The 18,212-nt window shown below is 43.7% G+C and overlaps 1 protein-coding gene across 2 annotated transcripts in view; it reads left to right on the forward strand.

Moving 5' to 3' along the window:
• The first annotated feature begins 1,299 nt into the window (after positions 1–1,299).
• msrab (methionine sulfoxide reductase Ab) overlaps positions 1,300–18,212 on the forward strand; it is a 33,506-nt gene continuing 16,593 nt past the window's right edge. Inside the window, exons 1-4 of one of the 2 annotated variants that reach the window (XM_066717490.1) lie at positions 1,300–1,640; positions 12,909–12,977; positions 13,774–13,893; positions 17,900–18,004. In XM_066717490.1, coding sequence (XP_066573587.1) covers positions 1,388–1,640; positions 12,909–12,977; positions 13,774–13,893; positions 17,900–18,004 — 547 coding nt within the window. In that variant the 5' untranslated portion in view covers positions 1,300–1,387. Of the gene's footprint in view, positions 1,641–8,434; positions 8,852–12,908; positions 12,978–13,773; positions 13,894–17,899; positions 18,005–18,212 lie in introns of those variants that run through there. The other variant, XM_066717491.1, reaches the window with a different exon arrangement.

Raw genomic sequence — 18,212 nt, forward strand, 5'->3', positions numbered from 1 at the left:
GGTTGCTGATATGTAGAATACTTAATCACCGCAGATTGCTGTAACCCCCACTCAGTCTACAAGAACCCCCTGCGCTGATTAGATCTGACAATTGAAAGTAACTGGAGAATGCAATGATGGGATCATTATGATTTTTTTTCCCCAACTGTATTTTATAATGAAAATCATAGTGAAGTGGGTTTACTATGAACTCACTTAGAAACACTGAATTCGGTGTGTATAGTACATTTTAATTGTATTACATGCGTTTGCTGCAGTCACAGAGGGGTGACAATCGGTTCCATATCAGGACATCAGAATAAAAACCCCATTGCGGGCATGTAAACACAAACCACAGAGACCCAAACCTCAGTGCCTGTATTGAGGATGAAGTGTGTGAGGAAGGCCTGTGCTGTAACCGTGTGTTTTTCCTGTAGCGTTGTGGGCTCTCAGTCACGGCCTGGACTGACAACACATTCATCACTTCAGCGATCGGTAAGAAACACGTTGAGGAGAGAACGCATGTGTACTGATACTAACTTAAATTAAAAATAATGTTGTGTAAGCAGTCCATCTTTTGTATTTCTTATACCCAGAATTAAGGTTGCAAACAAATCCCCCCTAAACATGTAATGTGTACCTCAGGACTATATTTTATTCTTGTTGTTTTCTAGTTGCTAGATTTATTTGTGTAATATATACATACATATAGTCACCTAAACAATTATTGGCACCCTTGATCAAGATGTGCAAAAAAGACTGTATATAAACACAGGTAATTAGCTATATTTTATGCTCAAAATATGGGAAAACTAAAATTGTATATATATATATATATATATATATATATATATATATATATATATATATATATATATATTTACCCCTGGCAATTTTCCTCACTTTATGATTTAGTTTCAATGTATGATATTCAGATGAGGAGCTTGTTACATTAATTTTGTGGCTTTTGACTGTATAATTAGCAAGGGGCATCGCCATACTGAAATATTGGGTTGGCATTGTAGAGCAGAACAAATGCTGGCTAAATTAATTAATCAGTTTGTATTTCTGATGTTTTTGGCTTTACCTTGTTCACCCTTTGCCCAGCTTGAATCGTGGACAGTAGTTTTTCACTGATTTAGGTCTGAAACTTAGGTAAAATGTATACATCAGTGTTTAAATCCCTTATGGTTGAAATGTCATGCTGTACAATACATGTAGGAAAACACTGTTTAGTATATCTGTGTGTCAACATTAGTGTAGATGGCAGTCGTCAGGTGTGCGCACAGTGTCAGTACAGGCGCAGCCCCTGCAGGTCCGCTCTCTGCGCACCGCACTGGCATCGTACAACTATTTGTCAAGGTTTCTTAATGTTAATATTGATGCAAAATCCATTTTACTGCCAAACATGAATTTGCCGCTGTCTGGGATGCTCTATGAATATTCATGTCGTCGCCAGTTCCTCTCGCAGGAAGGGCAGGGGGAGGACACTGCAGCGGCACTCCGGCTCGCCATGTTGATCCTGTTCAGACTCTTACAACTGCTGGCGGCGCATCTCCTCCATTTCCCCGGCAGCAGAGTTGCGGGCATGGCAGGGAAGACTCAGTTGCCCAGCAAAGAGCAAGTCCTGACAGGCAGGCCCGACAAAATGGTTGTTACAGGTAAACTAAGCGCTTTGCTACTGTAGCGGAGTTGCGCTGTGACGTGTCTGCCTGCCTGCGCATAGAGACGAGCGGGATCCGCCAACTGCTAACTTATCTGGGAAAACAAATCTGAAAACACGCAATTTAAAAGCTACGATTAGTTACGCCAGTAATTGGCAATGGTGACAACGTACGTGTATAAATGCACGGGCTTGACTTATTTCCTTCCGTTTAAATTGATGCAACTTCTCTTAAAGTGGGAAAGGCACATTTTTGTCTGCGTTTTATTGCATGTGTGCAATAACAAAATTATGATCAGTAATATTTAAAAAATAACACGCACACCTGCCCAATTTTCCAAAACAATGCAATCTATTTTTAAACATTATTTTAATAATATAACTGCTGTACCTGAAAGTACACTATAATGTTTTTCAGTGTTTGTTTTATATAGATATGGAAGAGCCCCTCTGTGGTTCGATAGTGGAGACCCTAGATACTTTTCTATAGAAAATTGCTTGCCCATCTTTATTTTAATTTTCACATCTTTATAACTATATTTAAAACAAGAAGCTTACATATACTTTCTACTTTAATTTTCTACTTCTGATCTGGACAGGGTACCCAGCCATGTAGTACTGCCGGTGTATTTGCATTAAAATGCTAGCGATTAGGTCCAAGAAAATGATGAAGATGGGCCGAATTACACCCTTTTGTTTGGAACCTTGCTTCTGTTTTTTTATTTATTCAAATCTCAGCTACTGCGTTTGATTTGATTGTGGTTGCAGATGAATGACTGGTTTTCCCATCGTGGTGAAGTGGTAATCTTGAACACATACCGAAGTGAAATCATTTCTATATTCCTTCGTGTTGGAAGTCGTCCGGCTAGATCTTAAAACTGGTTACATTTCCTACTCTCTCTTTAATAGAGCAGCAGAGCTAACCTAGGATGAGATGGATGTATGGGTTATACATCTAGCTCTAGGATTGCCATCATGCTGTTTCCTTGTAAGTCCTTATAAGTGCATTTACTGTGTGACTGAATTCCTTGTGGTGAAGCCATTATGGCCTCTTTACCCCGGCAATGAAACTTCACATTGTCGTGATTTACAGTGCAGTCACCAGCCAATGGCATGGGCAGAGTTTCCCTTTGAAGGAAGGCTTTTAGATATAGTACCCGTGGCACCCATTTCTGCCCTATGGTTGGGAAGTTGACTATATATAACAACCCTCTGGGCTGCAAGGGAATGACCCCTATTCCCACAGCCTTGGACCTTTCCCCTTCACTGCAAAAACAAGCCTGGTAATATAAGTCCACCAGTCCCTCAGGCTTTTTGTTATCATTCCTTTTTATTTTGTGGAGAGGAATTTACTCGTCTGATGGCCTCCCGCTGAAACACTCTCTTGGCAAGCTTGGGGCCTCGCTGCACAGGCATCAGAACAGCACACGGGCAGCCAGCGCGTCCTCCTCGCTCGAGCATCGTTAAAAGGTCTCAGAGCTAATAAAACAATTATTGAGCTCTGCAGCACTCCTCCATCCAAAGGCCCATCTGTGCGGAGCGCGCATGATGATTCCTCCCCGTAATAAATTCTTTACAGGCTGTCGGAGCAGCTCGTGGACCGCATGGTGGACATCTGTCTCTTCCGCTCAACCAGGGGGGAAACAGTGGGCATGGGGAAGGAGGCTGCCATGACTTTGTCCATCGCCTGGGCAATTTTTTGTGTGTGTGTGTTTGCAAAAAATAAAATTATTATTAATAATAGATTAGTATTTATTTATTCCTAGTGTTGTGTGAAACTTGGCATGGGCTCCAGACATGCCCCCACACTGGGGATGTGTTGAAGCATGTTGTGCTCAGGGGGCTACAATACAAAGTCAACAGCATGCCTTCAGAAACTGACGGTGGGTTGTGTAGAGCACCTCATGATGGCCACTTGCCTGGCGCTTTCTAAGATCTGACTGTAAACAAATAATAATAAATAAATAAAAGACCTGCTAGTGACTTTGATTTTGCTTGGCATACTTTGCTATGGCCGTTGATCAGGTGTTGTGTGAAGTGGAGAGAGCTTTTAATCAAGGCACAATTTATTGTAAGTCATATTTTTATTAATATATTTGTATAAGCAGACAGTAGATTGAGGTTTACCACAGGGTACCACATCTTTATTTCCGTGGTTTTCTGTAAAGGAGAGCATTACGTTGTTTTTATAAATGTCAGTCAGGCAACTTGTCCATAATTATAACTGTTACGATTATAAAAGTACAATGTGCAGCATCAGCATTATTTTGAATACATAACATGGATTTGCTTTCTGTGTTGCGCTTGTCTTCCAAGATGCTTTGAGTGATCCATGGATTGACACTTTATCCAGTATCTGTCATCAATTTATCATGCAGTGTCTTACAGATTATGAAGAAAGAAAAAATACATTTGAAATCATGGTCATGTTTCCGTCACAATCATTGTTTCAGTTTTGTATTTTAAAAGAATGTGCGATGGCTTAATCCAAATATACACACTGCAATACAACTAGAAGTGTGAGGTATACTACGTCTTTACCACAGACCACATCTGATTAAATATTCCACTAAAGCCCAGTGCTGTAATTAAGAATACATTTCAAGAAATATCCATTCTTTCTTACACGGTAGACATATTTTAATAATTTAAATGAGATTGAAAGAAAGGCAGTCACCTGAAAGAACATGCAGCTACCCCCTCCCACAGTATAGTAAATTACATCATGTCACTATAATGTCCTGCCTTTGTTAACCTTACAGCTTATATGTTCCAATCGATACTTGTAAGTGTGATATTGAAGACAAGTAATAATTAAATTAAGTTTGTATCAAAGGTCTTCGTGCAACACAGCCAACACAGATTTTTGCCAAACACTGGTCTGTAACATTGACCTGTCACCTATTTTAAAGATGCACACATTGTCTGTCATTTGAACGCACCAGGACAAAGTGACGATCAAGCCAACCCCACTGCATCAAAATGCCGCAGAGCCGAGCTGTTGGGTTTGGCTGCACCGGAAGCGGGCTCCCCTTCTGAAGGATGGCTGGGTATAAGGACGGGCTGAAGGCTGAGACTGAGGTGGGATCGTAGGCATCTGCAGCCCAGGAATAACAAACGTGGGTGTGTTGACAATGACTAAGCGATAACAGGAGCATTGATCGGGTCTGGCCTTTCCGGGGTGGCTGACACTGAGGCGTGTGGAATCGTGGATCTCTTTGTGCAGTGCAGTTAGAGTGAGGAAAGGATGCTGTGAATACTATCAATACGAGAACTAGGCAGGTTTGTCCGCTGGAATGCGGCGACGGCTGACGAAGCAGGCAGGTAGGGAACAGATGTGGGGTTTGCGGAAGGCGGCCGTTCCCGGACGGGGTGAGAGAGGGCAACAGCCATTCACACGGAGAGAGCGCCGTATGTCTCTCATTGGTGTGTTCGCAATCAGCCGCAGTCACAGCCGAGGTGCGACAGGGGCGGCTGCGGCCGTGGAGGCTGCCTCCACGAGGAGACGGGCGCGGCGCTGTACGCGGGCTGAGCCTCTGCCTTCTGCATGGGAATGAGGCAGCTTTAGGAGGAGTTGGTCTGCAGGACTCCATCTTGCTGACTGCAGCAGTTACCGTGGCAAGTGGGGTGGAGGTTTGAAGGGGAGGAGATGATGGGGAGGGGGGGGGGGTTCTCTCCATAGCAACAGGAAGAGGTTGCTAGGATACTGCTTCAGATTCAAAGGATGGAATAAATGCCCAGCAGTCTCGTCCCTTCTTAGCCCCCTGAATAAACTGTACCACTTAAGCAACTTAACTGCCTTATGCAGTATTAAACATTTAAAAGGGTTTTGGAAAAGTATATATATTTTATTTCCCTTTTGTCTTCATTTACTCATAGTCATGAGAAAACCCAGGAAATGCTTGGTTTTCCCCCCTTTTTACGATTGATTTGTTGCAGAGCGAGCAGACATCAGGGATTTCATTTCTGTGCCGCAGAGCTGGCGGGTTTGCCGTTGTGTTTTTTAACTGGTTTAAGGCGGGGGGGCATTAAGGGACAGGTGGTGTGGTGGTGAACACGGGGGTAGGATTGATGTTACGTGCGGTAAGCAACTTTAAGTGATGAAGTCTCAAGTGCCTGTAAGATGTATGACTTTTAATTCCACATCTTCATGCAGAAGGCGAATCGTTTAATATATATGCATCACTTGAGACCGGGACATTGAGCTCAGGTCAGTCGCGTCAGTCACCATTACGTGAGCTCTGAAGAGCCCGTGCCGGGGATTCCTGGTGTCTGTCAAGATGGGACAATACTGATTCTCTTTATAAGGAAAGGACATTGCTCTGAATGTGTGGTTAATGCAAGATCCCTCTGCCAGTAGGTGATGAGCACCAGTCTGCTTTAAAGAAGTGGTTGAGGAATGTCTTCCATTGGGGTGGGCTTCCTTTACCTTTGCAGCACATGACATTTATTTATTATCAGTATTATTATTATGTTGTTGGGTGATACATTTTACCAAGGTGGCATACTAAGGTTACAATAACAATACAAATCACAGAAAAACAGGAAAAAAATTACAATTCACAATTAATAAGTGTAATAAGTTACAAATAGACCTCTATTTTTCTTTCTTACAAAGAATTTAAATTCCACTCCCAGTATGTTCTGTACTTCTGGACCTTCCCGACTCCCGACACGGCAAAGCCTGCCACATAAGCTAACTAATGCAATACAATAACTGTGTTGCAGTGAGACAGTGGCGCTGTGGAAGTGGTTGTAAGGCATATGTAGTCACAAGGATATTCAATCTCAGTCTGAAATTGAATAGCTTGGGGGAAAAAGTTGCATTTTCAACTAATGTCTTTGCATTATTTTAGAAGTTTAGCAATTTAGTTGACTGTTCTTACAATACAGCCCAGCGACTGCCTCAGCCATCACATTTGAGAAATGGCATTGCAGTTTTATGACGGAGCAAGCTGTGCCCTTTGAACTTAATTTGAAGCTGTAAAAAGTCATATATGCTGTCCAAACGCTCTTGTTGAGGTTAGAAAAGTAACAATTTGGGTCTTGCAGTGCAAATAGTTGTTTTCATGGCCTACGATGGTTGAAAACAAAAACAAAAAGTAAGTTGTGGTCTGCATCAAGGTTTCACATCTGGAGTGCATGATTTAGAGGTGACCTTTAAAGATATCTATATTGGTGCTCTTTAGGACCAGAGCTGGAGACCACTGGTCTCAACTGGTTCATGTATTCTTAGTTCTTCTATTCCATGAAGTTTTAACAAGATAATCCTGAGCTTCATGCCAAAAGTGCCAAAAAATGGCCAGTGTACCTGAGGTGAATGGGTATCTGAGCCTGGGATAGCAGTACAAATCCAGGATGCATACACTCCCAATCCTCGCAGAAAGACATTTGGGAATATGTGTGGACTTTTTAAAAACATTATATATCTTTTTCGTTTCTCGTTACAATCATTTTCTGAAAATCAGTTATAACACGAACAACAGATTTATTGTAGCCTGAAGTTTCCTAATTGTGTAGGACACTGTGTTGGTTTTACTGCTCTAACCGTGGGTTTTATTTTCATGACATTTGTCCTTAAAATACCCGCAGTGCAACTCAATGATAACCTACAGGATTTAAACGCAGTACAAAAAAAAAAATAGTGTTCAGCAAATTGTACTGCGTTGATATGGACATCAATGAATTCCCCAGGTCATGTAATCTAAGAGTCGCAAATGACACTCTTTGCTTGCATTTTGTTTCCTAGGGTTCGTCAACTAATTGCAGTCCTTCACACAGTAATTGTGACATTCAACAAGTTAAGGTCATGAAGATAAAGGTCTTGCTGCCACTTGAGCTTTCAGCACCTTTAACTGTCTGTACGTATTTGTATTCAGTCAGTCACACAGGAATTGCTTCACAGATTGTAGCACACCAATTCAGATCCCAAGCACACTTCCTTAAATTTGCAAAAATCTTTACAGGCATTATTTACGTGGGTTAAATAGATGTTAATCTTACTCCTAATGTTACAGTCTGTATATTTTATAGTGCTCTTGTATTTCGTTTGTACAAAGCACAAGAGACAAACACAGACACAGCAGCGCAAATACACACATTCAAACAAAACTATACACACTTAACACGCACCCCCACCCTGTTGCTTTGCCAAATACGCACAGCAACAGGCTGAATCTGAAGTCAGTCTGCTCCTGGGGGGTGGGCGGGGGCATCGAACCAGCTAACTAACGCACACACGGCTTAACCGAAACAACCTGGCACCGGCGCCTGTGTGTGTCAGGACTACAGATCAGGTTTCTCCAGACCGGGCTCATTAGCCGCCGCGCTGCTACATTGGGTCAGTGCCAACAGCCAAGGAGATAAAATAAACATGAGTCTCTCTCTAACACGTACCCCCCCACCCCTTACCTCCTACCTCCAACACCACCTTCCTCACCCCTCTCTATCCATCCCCGAAACCCCCCACCCCTCCCCAAAACTCTCGATATCCCATGATGCTGTGCAAGCACGGCAGGGCTGGTGCCATATAAAGAAGCAAGCCTTCATTTCTGCCCAGTGTCAGATTGCTCCTAAGGCAGGAAGGGGAGAGTCACACTTGGAAAAGGGGGAAGATGGGGACCCCGTTAGACCCCGAATTTTCCTGGATTCGGTTCCGTTTTTCTTGGATTTTGGTCAGGGGGAGGTGATGGGGGTGGGGGCTTTGGGAGAAAAGGGGTGAGGTGGGGGGGGCGCGGCGGTGGTGGTGGTTTTCGGGGACGGTACCAGGCTGGAGAAGAGCCGTCCAGGAGAATGATAGAAAAGAAAGGATCTCACGGGGGGTGGTGGTGGTGGTGGTGGTTGTGGCTGGTGATGGGTTGGGTTTCAGAAATTCCAGAAAGGTAACAACAACAACAACCACCAAAAGAAATCCGGCGGGCTCTCGCTCTCTGTGGGAAGACGTCCGGTGGATTTGTCGCCGGGAGGAAAAAGGAAAAAAGGAGATAATATCTTGAAGTTTAAAAGACAAAAAAAAAGCTTTCCCTCTCTCTCTTTTTTCTGTCTTTCTCGCTCGCTCCCTCCTTTTTTTTTCTTCTTGTCTCCCTTGTTTGTTTTTTGGTTTCTGGCACTGTGTTGGCTGGCAGGGGAACAGTTGAGCACTGAATAGACCAAGCCTGGCACAGCCTGGAGATCTGCCAAAGCTGGTTGGGAGAGGTGCCGACTAAAGAGGTTGGTATGCTGTTGGAGATTGTGTGAGTGAAAGTGGCGAAGGAGGGGAGGCAGGGGGAGGTGGGCAGGGAGTGCGTTTGTGTGTGTGTGTGTGTGTGTGTGTGTATGTGTATGTATGTATGGAGGGTGGGGTGGTGGTGTAGTAAAAGGATTGCAGCAGCTTGGCAGGGCTCAGATGTAGGGGGCATTGTACATGTGATCTTGTACGTTTCTGTCTTTATCTGTCTTCCAAAGCCGAACTGGGCTGAAAGCTACCTTTATAAGCAAAATTTATTTTCCCTGTGATTATCTGTATCATCTGTTGCATGCTGGCTTTCTGCCTCCCTCCCCTCCCTTCTTTTTATACTTGGTGTTTCATGGCTGAAGTCAGCAGATTGTCTGCCATCTTTTCTGGCTTGGAAAAACAAAACAAAAAAAAACAACACATTTCTGAAGTCTCCAGTAACCAGCTGGCCAATTTTAGTGCACAAACTGGCACGCTTTAAAATGCAGTTAGCCGGCCATGTGCTTGATTATTCTCCTTAATTAATTAATTAATTTATTTTCTTTGGCTCTTTTTCAAATTTATTATTTCATTAAATCGTTTGTCAGTTAAATTTAATACAAAAAATACTAGTGACCTTGGCTGGTATGTGTTCAGCAGTTTTATTCGCTTAAAACGTGATTTGATTTAATTTGTGGTTGTGCAGCATGGGCACATTATCTTATACTTCACACACTGCGCGTGTTCCTGACAATCCAATACACAAATGATTCGCTTAGAATGACTTAGTGTTTTACTCCACAGAAAAATAACCTATTCTGGCCCATTTCCAAGCAGTCGGCATACCATTGTGAGAAAATAGATGACTGTGCCTTTCATGAGATGATTTGAAATTTGTTTTCCATTTCTTTCCTGCAGTTAACAGATGTGTTGTGTTGTGGTGTTCCCTCAGTGGTCCCATTTTTGGCACATTTTGCCTTCGATCTTTCGGTCAATCCATTTAAAATAGCGAAACCGTATATAAAGAAACAATACAAAAATTATAGCTGTAGATTTCTGTGCTGCAGTTATAGCATCTTGGGTGGCACAGATAACAGGAAGGAGGGGTTTCTGTTGGTAGGATTGTATGCAGGGCTTGGTGGTGCTGTGAACACCCCAACATTTTGGGGAGCAGCAACATACTATATATTCCAGTACCTATCCAAAATCATGAAATGTAGTAGCTAAAGAGGCACAGCTTCACACCTACTCTGAAACGAGTGCTTGGCCGCCCTGTGTTTGCCTGCGATCGTCTCATTATTGACTTGTTGAATGTCATGCCCAGTACGTGTTTCTTGCACACTGCGCTGCTCCTCTTTCTGATTACACTGTTGTGCGCCATGGTAGCTGCCTGCAGGCTTTAGGTTGAAAAGGAAACTACTTAAATACGGCATATTCCCTGAAAACACCTCTATGTTAAGTCCTTGAACACAAGTCCTCAGACACTTGTATGAATATTTCTACCTAGCACACAGAGCTATAGAAAATAAGCCCTCTTCAGCACGCTTCTACTGCCTAAGGCTACAGGAACACACAACACATACATACAAAATTAGTCAGAAGGAAAAGCATATAATTTTCCCCCCATGACCCCAACAGGCCCTGCTGTTGTTTTTTGCATTTTTCAAAAAAGAACCTTGATCTCAGTTATTCTGGAAAATGGCTCTCAAAATGGCGGTCCTCAGTAATCACGTAGGTGGTCCTGTTTTATGTTTTTCTTTTTCGTCTTCTGTACATTTCTTTAACCAGACAAATTGTGCAGGAGACATAGTCATTCTTCATAAAGCCCAAATTGGACTGTCACAACCCTATGGCCTAGCTGTCCAAACTTCCAGTTTTACTCATCAGCTACGAAAATGGGATTGCTATGTTGGTCTTAATTACAATAAACACATATTCAATATCAACAAATGTTAAAGAGTGAAAGAAATCACATTGCTTTTGTTTATTTAATTCCTGTAAAAACGTGCACACTCACATTAGTCTATCCTCTTGTTTTTGGTGTTTGTTTTGTTTTGTAGTGTCTGCCTATCAGATGTAGATAATACATTGCCCTTCATTATTAGGAGCTATTCTGTAATAATTCTGTATATAAAGAGTTATTCTTTTCATCTGCTTTATCAGAATGACTTGATTCACTGGTGTAGGTTCCCGACTGCAGAATCGTTTGTCAGGTCATTTTAATTCACAGCTTAATTTCTCTGGGCTGCACACACAATGGCTCATTAAATTTGTTGGAAAGTGTATATGCTCTTTATTGCTCAGTGTGTCCTCCCGGGTTGGTGGTAATTCGAGAAGCACGTCCGTGTGAACATGGGTGCCCCCATCGCAATCCTGTTCCAACCACAGCTATGCCATTCATCTGCAATACTAAGGAATTGGCACACTGGCCGTAAATGCCAATCCTTCCGCTGCGGTTTTTTGTACTGGACAACATCCTGTGCTCTCCTTCGCAGAGCCTAGTTTTCCAGGGCAGCGGTTCTGAGCGATTCATATTGCAAGCAGACGTGTGTCTCTCACAAATGCCTGTGAAGCCGGTTTGCTGCTGTCAGATGTCAGCGAGACTCTTGAAGTGGCTTTGACTTCGAGCCCTGTGATGCTGGGCCTGGGCTGAAATGACACATGGGGTGGTCCTGTCTGTCAGAACTTCAGATTATTGACACCGGGCACGATTCACCCCTTCCCCCGCGGTGGTTTGCACTAATTGTCACTGCATTTTTGTCAATAAAGCTACTGCAGCTACCTTACAGTTACACAGAGGACAAAAGGTATGTGCGCTGGGTTTGGCAGGGGGTTTGTGTGGGGGGGCCGTGTGACGAAGCATGTTTGCCCACAGCGATTTTAAGTCTAATCCAACGTATCACCTCTATCAGTTACTTTTTCTTTTTTACTCGGCTGCATCCCTGTTGGTTTTTGTTTGTTAATCCCTTAATGGCTCAGAAAATATAACATCGGCTCATACAGGGATGTGGCATTGTAACAAAAAACAATAGCCCAGGCTGAGATTTCATTATTATTTTTAATCCCTACTCTGATTTATTTAGGGTTTTTTTGGTGTGGGGGGGTTATTGATGTGTGTGTTTGTGCCAATTTAGCAGGGCTTGCTTGCTGGGTTGAACCTCCCCACCTCCCACGCTAATGTGCTTTTAGAGATTACACAAATTGAAGAACAAGGAAAAAACTTGCCTGGGGAGGGTGCGGGGGCTCATGTACCCTTACAGTTGGAGCTGTCAGTGCTGGGCCGAGCAGGACAGGTGGTCTGATCCCTAAGTCAAGCAGAGAACAGACGGCTCAGGGTGAGGTTTAGGGGGAAGGGGATGAACAGCACACGAGGGGTTAAAGCAATTAAATCTTCTAAATGTCTTTTATGGGGGGGGGCTTTGCTTTTGATCCTGCTTAGTGAGAGCAGGCTGGGCCAGGGCTAATCCCTGCTGTACAGTGTCATATACCTGGTGTGGTGGCCCTACCTCGGACCGATCTGTCAAACCCTGTCTGGACCGGGGGCCACATCTGTCACCCCCTCCCCCCGCCGCTCCCACCCCGGCACCCATCTGTGTCCAGTCGCTCCGAGCCGCGTTCACTGCAACACTTGTTTATTGTTTGGGGGTCTGTTTGAAGACGCTCGAGAGGTGTTTGAGAACATGAGTGGCCCTTAATCGTGTGGAGTGGACGTACTGTAGCTCTTCAGTGTTTTTTCTTCATTTTATGTTTTGCGGGTGTGTGTTTATTTCTAGCTGTGTTGTGTGCAGTGCTGATCTGATCTAGGTGGCATAGCAGTATTGCACCTCAGTTCTGGACCTTGGAATTGGTTCAAACGGTATTACAAAGGATACACATTGTTTTTATATAAATAAAGAGAAAAACCTGTATATTTCGGTAATTAACCACCGACCAAAGTACCACACACAGCAGGGGTGGACACTGGGTACTTTTTTACTGCTTTACACAAATTAAATCGGAAAGTGTATATATATGAAATAAATCATATCCTCTTTTAATTAAGTCTTCCCCCCCTCTATCTCTCTGCTCCCCCAGGGATACATGCAGTGAACGGCAACCCCACGGTGGAGCCCTTCCCTGCAGGAATGGAGCTGGCCATGTTCGGTAAGACGCACACGTCCAGGACCCGGGGACGCTATTGATTGCCTGCACTTTTTTTTTTTTTCTTTTTTTTTTTTTCTTTTCAAGTGGAAACGTTTTCCATCTCTTCTCTGCAATGGTCCGAAAGGATCTGTTAACTGGGTTTTTAGATTGGATTTTCTGCACAGGTTGATCGATACACGGTGACGGTATTAGCTGTTATTAAGGAGTCCTCAGCCCTGGCAGAAATAAAATGGTAGATCAGCTGAAAAAGAAAGAGAATAAAGGGGATGGAGAGAAGTTTTCTCTTACATAAAGACAATTGCTATGATGACTGAGTGGCAAAGGAAAACAAATTGTGAAAGGCAGGACTGAGTTATTGTTTATTTATCACTCGAACCAGTGCTTCACACTTCTGTTAATCCTCAAGTCTGCAGTGCTGACAATATATACACGCACATTGTGTTTGTAGCATGAGGTAAATATCATAAACTCACAACAACATAAACAATCTGTAATGTCAGTCATGGTGTTACACAATTTGGAAACACAGTTGCCTTCCTTCTGTAAACCAATAGTACAAAACTAAAAAATTGTGTAACTGCATCACCATTTAAAAAAAATACATATTATATGTATATAAATTCCCGTTTAGGAATTCTGGGCTAGAGTAAAAAATTGTATGACCTGCCCTAGATCATACTACGAATACTACGATTTTTTAATATGTTTTTACCTTGTATTCATCTGGTTTAAGTCTATCAAACTTCCCCCTGCATGCCTATCAGGGTGTATTAGTGTGTCTGCCTGTGTGTTGCAGGTTTGGGCTGTTTCTGGGGGGCCGAACGCAGATTCTGGAGAATGCAGGGGGTCTTCTCCACACACGTAGGATATGCTGGAGGTGTGACACCCAACCCCAACTATGAAGAAATGCGTACAGGTACCTGTTCCTCGACCTCGCCATACACTCTCCGCTGTGGTCGTCACCGCTGCCCAGAGAAGAGGGCATCGCGGGGGGCTCGGTGATTGGAGCTCAAACAGGCTAGTTACACAAACATACTCTTCCACAGACACATGAGAGTAAAAATCCTTGTCCCCATAAACCTCAGCCTGGAGGCTGCACTTAACCCCAAGGAAAACCTGCAGCTGAACCTTAACCTTCATCCCCAAACTAAACCCAACGTTAACCTCAGTGTGAGTTTTGGAACGAGAAGCTGCCAGCACACTTCCTGCTCTGCTTTACTGTACACCGATTCATCGAGGGTGAAAGCTGGTTGAAATAAGCTGCTGCAGATGCATCCCTAACCCATCTGAGCTGCACCTAATATGCCTCCCACAACACCCTTCTGCAACCCCACACACATTGTCATCCTGCAGTCTCTGAGCCGCTCAGCCCCTCCACCTTTTGAGCTGTGGCAAATCACTGGCCTCTGAGCTCCTTCAGATGCCCTTGTCTCTAATTTGGGAACATTTAAAAATGGGCTGGATAGGATCCTTGGATCACTCAGTTATTAATGGACACCAAACGAGCACGATGGGTCGAATGGCCTCCTCTCGATTGTAAACTTTCTTATGTTCTTATGTTCTAATGTCTCAGCCCCTGTGAGTGTTTGAGGTTGTTTTCCGTCCTTTCTCCTTGCGCATAGTGCAGATGAACTACCTCCTTCCACTTTGGCCTTCCAGCCCTCTCACACCCGGGGCACTCGCCCCATCATGACTGCCCCGCTCCTCCCTGCGCTCTCCCCAGTGACGCTGTAACCAGGATCATGCGTGCTTCCCATCCCCCTTTTTCATCCATGTGACCTACTTCCAGAAAGCGAGGGCTGCAGAGGAGAAGGCTGTGGCTCCCCGAGGCCTACTTCTCGGATCACGCTTAATTGCAGATTTGAATAATCTAGGAAGCTGCAGCAGCAGCCGGCCTGCAGTTCGAAAGGAAGTATAATATTTGTATCAGTGTTTTTAATTGCAGCCGCTAATCTGCTAGCATGGGGAGAGGGACAGACGAGCGGCAAGGCTTTGCGATGGTTTATCTGTCAAAGCGTTTAGCAGGCCAGCCATTGAGCATATCCAGGAGAAAGGGACAGGATAATCCGGAGGTGTGAAATACTTTACTGTGCGCGTGTGTGGATGAGCGCTCTTCCTCTAGGGAGAGAGAGATGTGTGTGTCGCTCTGTTTTGTCCGATCCTGTTTTATAATGTCCTACTGAGCATTCACTGTTCTGGATAAAGGTAAAGGTTGAGTGCTTGTGCAGGAAAAGTCATGTGAGAAGCGCTGGTGTGCAACCCATCCCTGGTGGTGTTGAAAGGAATGCTTGGTTATATTACTGATGAATGAATCTGCACTCAAGAGTGTTTTGTGTAATGAAAAAACACAAATATTTGGGTCTCATCCTCTTGAAGGCAGAGTAAAATTTGATTGTGGTGTGGTAAAGCCACACACTGACATGTTCCCTGGCCCTGTTATACAGCGGAACACAGTGGGGCTGAGCTGGGTGGGAGCAGTGATAGGGAATGAATAAGGAAGACAGCAGAGTTTGAAGTGGCTGCCTGCTGCCCTAGGCCAAAATTAGCGCTGGTCTCCTGTCCTCTCAGGCTGTCCCAGCAGCCTCTGCTTTACAGCGAGATCTGCTTTGCTCATTTGCGTTTGTCCCCATTTCTGCAGGCATAGATTTGTTTTATTACTCACTATAATATTGCAGTGTAAGACTGGAACACTCACAGTGACTCAATGTAAAGTGATGAATGCGTTTTATTGCATATTAGGCACATTTTTTGTTTGTTTTAAAGAAAAGTTTTTATCTGTGGAGGAAAAAAAGTCCCTTGTGGTACTACCACATGTGCTGCTGACATTTCTGGTTTCGCGGAAGTGCACAGTGACCTTTCAGTGCAGGTCAGAGGCGAACTGCACTCCCATAGAGAGTCTTGCCTTCCTCTGCAGGCCTCCACAGACGTCCCCTGTACAGAGCTGACACGGTCGGTTTTAGATGATGAACCTGCTTAATGTGCTGATTAATCAGTGGTCAAATACTGCTGGTTGGTAGCCCCTTCCATGAAATATAAGTGGACAGAAGAAAAAAATATGAAAATCGAAATAGATAAATACAAATAAATCAAAGAGGCATCTGGGCCTGTATTGTGGTTCCTTTGTTGTAGGAAGTGGAGAGTCACTGGCTCTGATTGGATGCACTGCAGTCAGGAGTAGTGTGGTTTTTGAAGTAATGCAGTAACCCTCTGAGGTTAGTTTTTTGGCCTCTGCTCCATGTCCGCAGCGTCATTTTCACATTTTATTTTCAGAATCCATATGCTTTTTTGTCTCCCATCTTACAATTAAATCCCCCCACGCCCCTCACACCAACCAAAAAGCAGAGACCTCATTATTGTTGTTTTTTTTGGTATCCTTTATTTATTTTTACTGTTAGTAAAGTCTATTTTTTGGTTTAGATCTTCAGCCTGTCAGTAGGCAATGCATGTAAACTGTTTGTGACTGCTGGCATGTCGTTGAAGTACTGTCTAATGAGAAGCACTGTTATTTCTGGCTGTACTTCAGTCCATAATCCCTGCAAGTGGTTTTGGATCCGTTAATACGATTTTAGAAAAGTGCTGTGTGCCCGGATTTGTATACTGAGGCATAGTGTAAGGTTGGATTAACTTCAACAATCCTGCGCTCAGGGCACCCAAACTGAGATCCCCAACTTGCTAAAATGTAACACTTGAATTATTTTTTTACCTGAAAAATGTAAGTTTCAATACTTTTCAGAGTCTGTATCGTGTACAAGAGTCTATGGAGGTTTGTTTGTGGCTCTAAATGCTCAGATTGCACCACGTCTTACAAGGATATATATATATATGTGTGTGTGTGTGTGAGTGAGTATGTGTGCACGCATGTCTATATTTTAGTGTGTGTGTGAGTGTGTTTGCACGTGCTGAGCAGCTGACCTCGTGCGACACTTCCCCGAGGATGCCTGTGGGCTACTTGTCACAACACTGGAGTCCTCTCAGTCGAGGGTTAGGGAGGTACCCCCCATAGTGCCCGTTTGCTTTTGGCAGCACCCCCACAGTTGTTCCGCTCCCAGACAGCCCTGAGCTATTTATAATTATGTTTGTTTTTTCATTTAGAAATCCAAAGAATGTAGGCAAATATACAAAATCAGAGTTCTACCATTTGTTTTTTTACAGGTTACGAAGGATAATTATTAATGTAGCAATAATAACCAGGTAGCAGTTCTTCTGCTGTACAGCTTTTGATGTATTCTGTTCTGTTCTGTCCACCTGTCTGACTTCCTATCTATAATTAGTCTATATTAACAGTATGGGACTGTTCTCCTCTGACTCACTGTTTCTGAACTGTAGCATTAATATTTCTGTCAGTTTTCCCTCTGCTTTGCCGTTTCTGGGACAGCGTCGCTGAGCTGTGTCATATTTTTGCACTCGCGTGTGATTTTTACGTTACAGTGCTGTCATTACACTATCTTGATCTGCTTGTGATTTTCTCCATCACATTTAACGAACAAACTAAACTAAAAGCAGAATTGGAGATTTGCATGTTTCTCATTAAAACCATTCTTCCTTGATCAGTGTGTCGCACATAATAGGTTTCGTTCTGGGTCTGACTAAGACATTCTCATTTATTAGACAACAACCAAGTGTTTGATTTACTGCTTATAAAAGCTTTAGAGAGACCCTGTTGAAGCTACACCATCAGAGCTTCTGACATTGTATTCATCTTGAATTATAACTTATTTAAATAGCACGAGTCCACATAAAATTGATATATCATCACTAACTATCCCTTGGAATGGGTACAGGTATTAGAATGCAGTAACACGGATAATCATTGCATCATTTTCAGATACAAATCAATACAAATAAGTGCATCGGCATTTGTGTTTAATGATTATACCATTAATCCAGGGAGTGTGACTCTGGCTGTCATCTCTGTTTCTCAGGGCTGACGGGCCACACGGAGGTGGTGCGAGTGGTGTACGACCCCCAGGCTCTCAGCTTCGAGGAGCTCCTCAAAGTCTTCTGGGAGAGCCACGACCCCACACAAGGTAGGGCTGTGGAAATTGCCGCACTCTGCCTACGTGCTGCACTGTTGGTTCTACAGAAATACGGCGCAGGTGGGGGCTTCTCTTGAGGAAAGGCGCCTCGGCGGGGAGGCCGCAGCCGGGCCCTGCGCACACACGTCTTGCAAATCGAATTCCCCGTGGATGTCGGTGTACGAGACCATCGCCGCCCCCATTCCGTCGAAAATGTGCA

Source organism: Amia ocellicauda, chromosome 11 (genome assembly GCF_036373705.1).
Source record: "Amia ocellicauda isolate fAmiCal2 chromosome 11, fAmiCal2.hap1, whole genome shotgun sequence".
NCBI lineage: Eukaryota > Metazoa > Chordata > Actinopteri > Amiiformes > Amiidae > Amia > Amia ocellicauda.